Raw genomic sequence first — 10,161 nt, forward strand, 5'->3', positions numbered from 1 at the left:
AGATGGAGGGAACTATATAAGACATTTTGGGGACAAGTAGGAAAATTCAAAGATAGATAAAATTAGGAAATATTGTTAACATTTTGTGATAATATAACTGTGGTTACAAAGGAAAATCCTTTTTAGGAAATGCACAATGAAATATTTAAGGGTAAGGGTCATGAAATATAAAACAGATGTTAAAATGGTTCACATAGGAATATGACAAAACATTAACAACGTATGAGTGAAAGCAGTATTTTTTGGTTAACCCCCTACCCCGTATTTGGAACTGAACCCGGGAGCACTTTCTACTGAGCTACATCCTAGCTAGGGTTTTTTTATTTTATTTTATTTTATTTTTTGACACAGGATCTCACCCAATTGCCCAGGCTGGCCTCAGCTTGTGATCCTCCTGCCTCAGCCTCCCAAGTAAGTGGGATTATAGACATGCTCCACCATGCCCCCCTATAGATGATAAAGTCTTTCTTGTTTTCTAATAAAACCTAGAAAAAATTATGTGAAATAGAACAAGTTGGCAAAATATTGATTACTAAATTAGTATTTACCTAGGGAATGTAGGAGTTTATTAAAATATTTTCTCTATCTTTCTATCTATAAATTTCCACATTAAAAAGTTAAAAAAAAAAAAAAAAAAAAACAGCCAGGCACAGCGAATCATGCCTGTAAATCCCCTTGACTCAGGAGACTGAAGCAGAAAGATCACAAGTTTGAGTCCAGCCTCAGCAACTTAGCATGACCCTAAGCAACTTAGTGAGACCTTGTCTCAAAATAAAAAATAAAAATGACTAGAGAGATGTGTCTCAGTAATAAAGTACCCCTGAGACAGCAAATACTGGACTACTATTAAACCTTGTTCACGTAATTTGAGCATTGGTTCTGGTTTCAATATCAGCCAAGTTTTATTGGGTAGCCCCAAATTAGTGGAGTCTTCTGAAAAGAGATCATTTCCTAAAGTGGAAAATAATTCTTGAGGACTAAAATGTCTTTCCTCCCAACCCCCAAAGGAGGTGCTGGATATTAAGCACAATGTAAAACAGAAAAATAAGTTTATCATTTGGCAAAGATGAAAGACAGACCAAGTACTGAAAGGAAAGAAGTAGGAAAATGTCAGGACACTCAGGAAAAAAAGCAAACCAAAGAGCAGATTTACTGTGTGAACTGAGTTGAAAGTCAGAACAATCTCAAGATTTTGCAGTTGAATCATATGTACTCCTGGGGCTCTGAAACAAATGGTGAAAGTGATTATTATAGAATCATTATTAAAACATTATTATAGAATCATCTATAATATGGCTGGGATGGCATAAAACAAAGATCCAATGCTATATTGAGCTGGCCAAGAGTTGCAGCCATCTTTGAAAGAGAGAGATGGGAGGATGAAGGTGTAGCTCCCCAAAAATAAAATAAAAACATTTGAGAACCACCATCTTTGGAGACTTGTACTGACCAACAAATCAGAGGATGCAAAACTAATGTTCTCAGGAGACCAGCAAGCAACTAATTGGGAGAAAGAACTCACTAGGGCATGGGAAGGACTACAGGAAGACTAGAGTCAGGACCAGTTCTACAGAAAATAACCAATACTCAGGGACAGAATTCCTGCCTTAAGGAATACAGGCCCACTCTTTTCAGAGTTTCAGTTTGAAATCTGAATCTTTATTAAATGCCTAATATTTAACAGAGTAGTCCCTCCAGAATCAGATATTGCTCTCAAAATCAGATATAACATGGTTTTCCAGTTTTTTGGTACCTAGGATTGAACCCAGTGGCACTTAAGCACCATCCCCATCCCTTTTTTTTTTTTTTTTTTTTTTTTTAATTTTGAGACAGGGTCTCATTTTGTTGCTGAGGCTGGGTTTGAACTTAAGATCATCCTGCCTCAGCCTTCTAAGTCACTGAGATTACAGGTGTACACCACTGTGCCCAGGGCAATTTTATTTATTTATTTATTTGGTACTGGGGATTGAACTCAGAGGCACTCAGCCACTGAGCCACATCCCCAGCCCTATTTTGAATTTTTATTTAGAGACAGGGTCTCACCGAGTTTCTTAGAGCCTCACAATTGCTGAGGCTGGCTTTGAACTCATGATCCTCCTGCCTCGGCCTCCTGAGCCACTGGGATTACAGTGTGAGCCACCATGCCCGGCCCCGTGCAATTTTTAAAGCTCTATTCACTATAGCAGTTAAGTGTATTTAAGACAAAATGGCCAGGCATAGTAATGTGCACCTATAATCATATAAATATATACACACACATATATAATACACACACATAAACAGACAAACCAACTCAGGTACAAATGAGAACCAATAATATGCTATTATTTGATATAAAACAGGGGAGAAGAATGATAGGAACAATATAAGGTAGAAATAAAGAGAGAAGATTTGACTATGCATAGAATAACTAGCTCTAGAGGTTTAAAAAAGAATCTGGTAGTCAGGGTTGTCTTGTGGGAATCTGGAATGAGATGATTATTTTTCACTGAACATCCTATTAAAAATGTTGCAAGGCAGGGCCGGGGTTGCGGCTCAGTGGCAGAGCGCTTGCCTAGCACATGTGAGGCAGTGGGTTCAATCCTCAGCACCACATAAAAATAAATAAATAAAATAAAGGTATTGTGTCCATCTACAACTAAAAAATATTAAAAAAAAAATGTTGCAAGGCCAGGCACAATGATGCACACCTGTAATCCAATAAACTAGGGAGGCTGAGACAGGAGAAATGCAAGTTCAAAGCCAGCCTCAGCAACTTAGCTGGACCCTGTCTCGAAAATAAAACAAAAAGGGCATGGTGGCACACACCTGTAATTCCAGCAACTTGGGAGACTGAGGCAGGAGGACTGCAAGTTCCAGGCTTGCCTCAGCAATTTATCAGGGCCCTAAGCAATTTGGTGAGACCCAGTCTCAAAATAAAAAGGGCAGAAACATAGTTCAATGGTAAACAGCCCTGGGTTCAATTCCCAGTATATATATATATATATAAAGGTGTAGGACCAGGTGTGGTGATGCATACCTGTAATCCCAGCAATTTTGGAAGCTGAGGCCAGCTTCAAAATATACAAAGGGCTGGGGATGTAGCTGATCAGTGATAGAGTACCCCTGGGCTCAATCCCCCATACCAAATACATACATACATATCAAATTGTAGGGCTGAAAGTGTAGGTCAGTGGTAGAACACGTGCCTAACATGGACAGGGTCCTGGGCTCAATCTCCAGTGGAGGGAAAAAAATGTCAGGAAGGGGAGATGCATTTTCCCCAGTTAGAAATAGGGAAAAGGGGGTTAGTTAATTTTCTTCCCAATTTCTTTATTTCTTATTTATTTTGCATGGTGCCAGGGACTGAACCCAGGGCTTTGTGCCTGCTAGGTGAATACTCTACGACTGACCTATACCCCCAGCCCCTCTGTATTTCTCTTTGTATTTTCTCCCCCCATTTCCCTCTCACTTTCTCTCCTTTATTTCTGGTTTATTTATCAATATCTGTTTCTCTTCAATTTACAATCCTCTCTCAGGCCCACATCTCCCTTCTTCTCAAAAAAGAAGAGTTGAACCTGGGCATGGTGGGCACATGCCTGTAATCCTAGTGGCTCTGGAGGCGGAGTCAGGAAGATGGTGAGTTCCAAGCCAGCCTCAGCAAGTCAGCAAGACTCTAAGCAACTTAGTAATACCCTGTCTTAAAATATAGAAAAGGGCTGTGGGGGCTGGGGATATAGCTCTGGTAGTAGAGTGCTTGCCTCACATGCACAAGGCCCTAGGTTCAATCCCCAATCCGAAAAAAAGAAAAAAGAAAGAAAAGGGCTGCGGATGTGGTTCAGTAGTTAAGTGCCCCTGAGTTGAATCCCTGGTATCAAAAAAAAAAAAAAAAAAGGAAGAATTGATAAAGGAAAACTTGAGTAAGGAAAAAAAAATTGGTGGGTGGTACTGGGGATAGAACCCAGGCCTCACACATGCTAGGCAAGTGCTCTACAACTCAGTTTTATCCCCAGCCCTGAAAAAAACTTTATAATCTTAGAATGGTCCCCATTCCAGGACAATGGAAAAGTGAGTCTTGGCTTTGGATGTTCTAATAAAATTAAAACCTCGCTATAAAATACAGGAACATCTCAAACATCTTTTACATAACTCTCTGCAGGAACAAGCTATAGATACAGCCAACAGAACATTCCCTCCCTCTGCTTCTTCAAGAACAGCACTCGGTTCCAGGCTGGTGGTTCCACCTCTAAGACATCCCTCAAGTCCACTCCTCCAACCACATTCCTTCTGGCAAGTGCCTATACAGTAACATGGGTGTGGAAGCTACTGAACTTCATTCTCACCTTCTTACAACTCTGTGACTTTGTGAAGCTCCTTATTCTTCCTAAACTCATTAGGTTAAAAGTCCACACTCAAGAGCCACACTGCTTGAGCTCTAATCCACCTGAACCATTACTACCACCTGAACTTGAACAAGTTATCTAATTTTATTTTCCAAGGTGGGAGGCAACACTGGGGATGAAATCCAGGGGTGTTTTACCACTGAGCTACATTCTCAGTCCTTTTTTATTTTTATTATGCTGGAGATTGAACCCAGGGACACTTTATCACTGAGCTAAGTCCCCAACCTTTTTATTTCTTTATCTCACTAAGTTGCATAAGCTGGCCTGGAACTTGCAATCCTCCTGCCTCAGCCTTGCAAGTTGTTGAGATTAAAGGCATGTGCCACCATGCCGAGCAGTTATTAAGTACTTCAGCTTGCCTCATATTCAAAAATAGAAACAATAATACCGAATTCACAGTTGCCATGAATATTTACAGAAGTTATAAAGAAAAGCACCTAGTGCGTGGCACATCAGAAATGCTTTGTAGGGCTGGGGATGTGGCTCAAGCGGTAGCGCGCTCGCCTGGCATGCGTGCGGCCTGGGTTCGATCCTCAGCACCACATACAAACAAAGATGTTGTGTCTGCCGAAAACTAATAAATAAATATTGAAATTCTCTCTCTCTCTCTCTCCCCCTCTCTCTCTCTTAAAAAAAAAAAAAGAAATGCTTTGTAAATGGTTAGCTGATATTTACTAGGAACTAGGAAACTCCTGTCATTTGGAGTCCCAAACCAGCCCTAGCTCATTTTTCCAGTCAGACTGTCACTCCTCCTTTTGCTCCCTCACTGCTTAATTCCCCACCTCCATTGCTTTCCTTGTTCAGTATTTTCTTTCTATTCCTGTATCCATCAGCTCTATTAGATCTCTCGGGTCATGAAAGGCAGTGACTGACTTATACCTCTTTGTAGCTTATCACCTACAACACAGTATTTTCCTCAATAAACTTTCCAGAATATCAGTCTAATCCCACTGGGATACCTGTGATTCCCAACATGCCATGGAGCTTTATGACTCTACACTAAGCACAGGCTATTCCTAGCTCTTTACCCTCCACATGGTAAATTCATCTTTTTATCTTTTCTACCCTCTCAAGTACCAAGAGATAGTTCAAATGTCCCTTTTTTTTTTTTGTGATGTCATCTTTGACTCCTCTCCCCTCCCAATGATAATTATTTCAATGTTTTTATCCCTCTGGTACCCTAGGAATTGAGCCCAGGGGCACTCTATTTCTGAGCTAATTTTTTTTTTTATTTTGAGACACGATCCTGCTAAGTTGCCAAGGCTAGCCTCAAACTTGCATTCCTCCTGCCTCAGCCTCCTAAGTATAGTATACGCCATACATCTGGCATTTATCTTTATTAATTACTTTTCTTAAATGCCTCTTCCTCCACTCAATTTATCTTTAAATACCCAGTGTATTACACATTTAATCCCAGTGGCTCCGGAAGCTGAGGTAGGAGGATCACAAGTTCAAAGCCAGTCTCAGCAACTTAGCAAGGCCCTGTCTCTAAATAAAAAAAAAAATTAAATGTTTATGTTTTAGTTATAGGTGGACACAATATCTCTATTTTTTCTTTTTTTTAATGTGGTGCTGAGGATCGAACCCAGTGCCCTCATGCATGTCAGGCAAATGTGCTACCTCTGAACCACAACCCCAGCCCCCCAATTTTTTTTTTTAAGATTTTTTGGAAAAAAAAAAAAGATTTTTTGGTGAGGAGGTGTAGCAGGGATTAAACCCGGAAGTACTTTACCACTGAGCTAAGTTCCCAGCCCTATTTATTTATTTATTTTGTGGTGCTGGAGATCGAACCCAGGGACTTGTGCATGCAAGGCAAGTACCCTACTGACTAAGCTATATCCCCAGCCCCTAAATAAAGTATTTTTAAAAAGGGCTAAGGAGCCTGGGGTTGTAGCTCAGTGGCAGAGTGCTTGCCTGGCATGTATGAGGCACTGGGTTCAATTCTTAACACTGCATATGAATAAATAAGTAAAATAAAGGTCCATCAACAACTGAAAAAGAAATTTAAAAAAAAAGGGCTAGGGATGTGACTCAGTGGTTAAGCACCCCTAGGCTCAATCTCTGGTACCAATAAATAAATAATTTGAAATTTAATTAATTAAAAAAAAAACCAGTGTGTAGTACTGTGCATGGCATATATATAGTAAGACAGTGGCCCTCAATTTTTGCATGCATCAGTTTCACCCAGTTTCATAAAATTATTGATTTGTAAGGCCACATCCATAAAGAATCTTTTTTTCTCTTTTAATATTTTTTTAGTTGTCAATTGACCTTTATTTTATTTATTGATATTCGGTGCTGAGAATTGAACCCAGGGCCTCACATGTTCTAAGCAAATGCTCTAACACTGAGCCACAACCCCAAGCCCCATAAAGAATCTTATTGAGACTATTTGGGCTCTGTCTCTCTCTCATAGCTAGTGGTTGAAAACCTCTGCAGCCAGGTACAAAAACATGCTAAAGGCTTATATCCATTCATCCAAGGGAACACAATAAAGATTCATTCTGCTAAGACTGAACCAGTTTTTAAGGTTCCTCCCACTTATGAAACATAGCAATAGTAGAGTGTCTTCCTCGCTGATGCTCTGGTCCCTTACTACAGTACTGAAAAAACTGAAAGGGACTGCAGAGGGTAGCAAAAGTAGTCCAATGTGCTGAGCCCAGCCAAGGTAATGGCACAGGTGAACAGAGATCAGGAGAAATAGTTTTATTTGGACCCAGATTTGAAGAATGAGAGTAGGACCTAAGATAGCATATTTTGTTAAGGAGTAGAGATTAGCTTACAAAAGGGCAGTCAGAGATCATCAGCCAAGTGGACTCTACTTCCCAGCAGCCTTGCTGTTAGCACAATCAATAAAAGGACTGCTGGGAAATATATTTGCCACTAATTCACCCCAGTGTGCCATCATTACAAAAGTGTACAGGTTTTTCATCATAGTGAAATTTCCACAAACCCCCCTTTTAAAAGGAAATTTTAAAAGATCACATTTTACAGAACTTAAACTTGTCTTCAGCATTTAGCTCAGAGGTCTCACCATCTTCAAAAAACCAGCTTCCCTGCTAAACTTTTCAGCTATAAAATCTATCAAGCAGTGAGAAGGCTGCCTTTGCTAGCCCATTGCAATCCTCTTCCCATTTTCCCTAGCCAGTCAGGACTGAACAGCAGGGTAAGGCTCAGGTGGGGACAGGATGGAGGGGCACAAGGGCTAAATTTCCCCAGTACAACACGGCAGCTGAAGCTTGATGGGACAGCAGAACTGGTGAGACTTGAGGGGAGGGTCCAGGCCCTGTGTTCAGTCAGAGTCACTGCTGGAAGAGGAGGAAGAGGAGGAATGCTGCAAGGGGAAAGGGGAAAGGACATAGCATCAGATCCAAATGACCTTTGATAAATGCATGGGTCATTCTTTGGTATCCCACCCCACCACCCAAGTATTCAAAGGGCAGGAATCTTGAATCAGATTGTCCTTTAAACAACAAAAGCAAGGAATTCCTTCAGCAGTGAGCATCCCAGAAAGGATTAAGTCATCCTAAATAATGGCACAGAACTTAATATGATGTCTTTGGAGCAAGTTTACAACTTTCCATACCAGAGCCAATGTCCAGGTAAGGAATACATTATAGGCACAAGCACAGTACCAAGCCAGGAAACAGCTGCTACCTTATAAATGTGTATTGGTTAGCTGCATTCAAAGTCCCTACAAATCTAAGAAATTGGATTCTGTGACTCTTAAGAAAGTAGAAATGGCAGGTGCATGTGCATATATATCTACTTTTTTCCTAAGCCCCAAAAGGGAGGAAGTGGGGAAGATGGGAGAGAAGGCTGGGGAAGTCCTACTGAAAGTGCCTTATAGGGATACTCCCATCAACACTACCATTAAAAACATTTTTTAATCTCTCCAGGGTAATTTCTTCCTCATTAATCTCACCTTTTCTTCTCTTCAGATTTTTCTACAAAAGACCCAAATCCACAAAGCAAACAAATAAAATGTAATTTGAGTCCTCTTTATAATCCAGGTTAGTTTACTCCTTCCCAAGTCCTCAGAGCTGCTTCTACCCTTGCTAATTAGCACTCCTGTAGAATGAAGATTCTTTGCCATGAAGCTCAGCATGAAACCCCCTTAGCCCTAGGCTTTGTCTGAGGATGAGTCACAGAAAGCACCTATGTAATTAACATAACACCCTAAGAATACTGACAGAGAGAAAGAAACTCCAGGAACTAGGACCAGATTATTATTCTGTTAATTATTATATAACACTGCTTTGTCAAAGGGCTGACTCAATTAATTGACACTGTACAACTTCAGTGGGTGTGTCCAACTTGCTAAAGTATACACCTGAGGGGCAGGGAGCAAAAGTTCTGGGAAAGAGTAAGGTAGAAAAGAGGGACTTTTGATTCTGATATTCATTCTAAGGCTCACCTTTGCCCTTTTCAGATGGAAGGGACCGGAAATCTCAAGATTATCTGATTCTTACCAGTAGGATTCCTTTACAAAAAGCAAGAATCATCTTCCAGAGCAACCCAGAGTCCATCCAGACTCTGAAACCCCCTCATCCAACCCCTGCCCACCTAGTCCCTTTCAAGGACAACCCTTTACTAGCAGGGCTCCAGAGGACACTGACCTTGCCATGCTTGTGGTGTTTGTGCATCTTTTTATGAGCTTTCTTCATTTTCTTCCGCATCTTCTTGTCCATTATCATTCCTGGGCCTACCATGCCAGGAGCCATGGGGTTCACAGGAGGCATACCAGGGGCAGGTGGTGGGTATGGAGGAGGGTAGGGACCTGAGGGTTGATGTCCTGGATATCCTGGTTGTGGAACAGGATAAGGGGACACACCTGGAGGAAAACCTGGCATCCCCTGGGGAGGTCCTGGGGGAGTGGGACAGGGACCAGGAGGAAAAGCCGGATTGACAGGTGGTGGATGTGGTGGATACCCAGGATTGGAACCTCCAGGGTACCCCAAGTTGGGGGGATGTGGATTTGGCCCTGGGTGCCCTGGTGGAAGAACCAGAGAACAAGTAAATATTAGTATAACCCAAAACCTCTGACAAAAAAAAAAGAAAAAAAATAGATCGACTTTCTTACCTAATACTTAAAGGAAAATAAAAGGCAAGGGGATGGGAGGTTAAGCGAGAGAAACGTGAGTTGGGGAGAAAAAGGAAAACGTCCTGGCAGGGCTGGGGAGAAAGAGACAATGAACTCTGGAAAGCCAAAATTTTGGTAGCAGTGGGCCGAGGAGAACTTCGTTTTTGCAGGTGAACCAAGAGGCAGAGGCAGGGGACAGAGGGGGGGGGGGCTGTTAATACAAGAAAACTTCCTGTTGTGCGGCCCATTGGAAAGTGAGTGGGCTGGGAGAGGAGATTCCCCCAAACACCTACCGGCGCTGGGATTCCACATATTCAGGTGTTTTCTCAAGCCTGAGGAGAAAGAAAAGAGGCAAAAAGCTGACGGCTCTAAGGCGGGTACTAAGGCGATTTAGAGCTGGAGCCCAACCTCCGTGTCCCCGCCTCGCCTAGGTTCGCCCACTTAGAAAACCACCGTAGCCCCGCGTAAATGTTTCTTTTCAGTCGTTCCTTCGCCCCCAATATCTACCGTATTTCCAGTTCCCTGATCTGGTTTCCAGGGCCCCTCCACCTTCGCCTTCACCACCTGCGACCGCACCTGGAGATGTCTAACTCTCCGGAAGGGGAAACCGCGTCTGTCAGATCACCATCACCCTTTCTCTGGGCCTGAGTGCAGAGGACTTTAACCACCCAACCTTACAGGCCCCCGCAGAGGTCC

The 10,161-nt window shown here is 42.0% G+C and overlaps 1 protein-coding gene across 1 annotated transcript; it reads right to left on the reverse strand.

Annotated features, from left to right (window-relative positions):
* Window positions 1-7,073: 7,073 nt before the first annotated feature.
* Window positions 7,074-9,902, reverse strand: Prr13 (proline rich 13). Its single transcript, XM_026398787.2, has 3 exons — window positions 9,759-9,902; window positions 9,002-9,375; window positions 7,074-7,716 (listed from the first exon to the last, which is right to left on the reverse strand). The coding sequence occupies exons 1-3, from the start codon at window positions 9,775-9,777 to the stop codon at window positions 7,675-7,677; spliced, it is 435 nt and encodes a 144-aa protein (XP_026254572.2). The 5' UTR covers window positions 9,778-9,902; the 3' UTR covers window positions 7,074-7,674.
* Window positions 9,903-10,161: the final 259 nt, after the last annotated feature.

Source organism: Urocitellus parryii, chromosome 5 (assembly GCF_045843805.1).
Source record: "Urocitellus parryii isolate mUroPar1 chromosome 5, mUroPar1.hap1, whole genome shotgun sequence".
In the NCBI taxonomy this organism is placed as follows: domain Eukaryota; kingdom Metazoa; phylum Chordata; class Mammalia; order Rodentia; family Sciuridae; genus Urocitellus; species Urocitellus parryii.

Excerpts from the sequence above, each read along its gene's own strand:
- Prr13 (XM_026398787.2), bottom strand. Across the intron at positions 7,717-9,001 it reads AACACCACAAGCATGGCAAG|CATTCCTCCTCTTCCTCCTC; the intron begins GTCAGTGTCCTC and ends TTCCCCTTGCAG.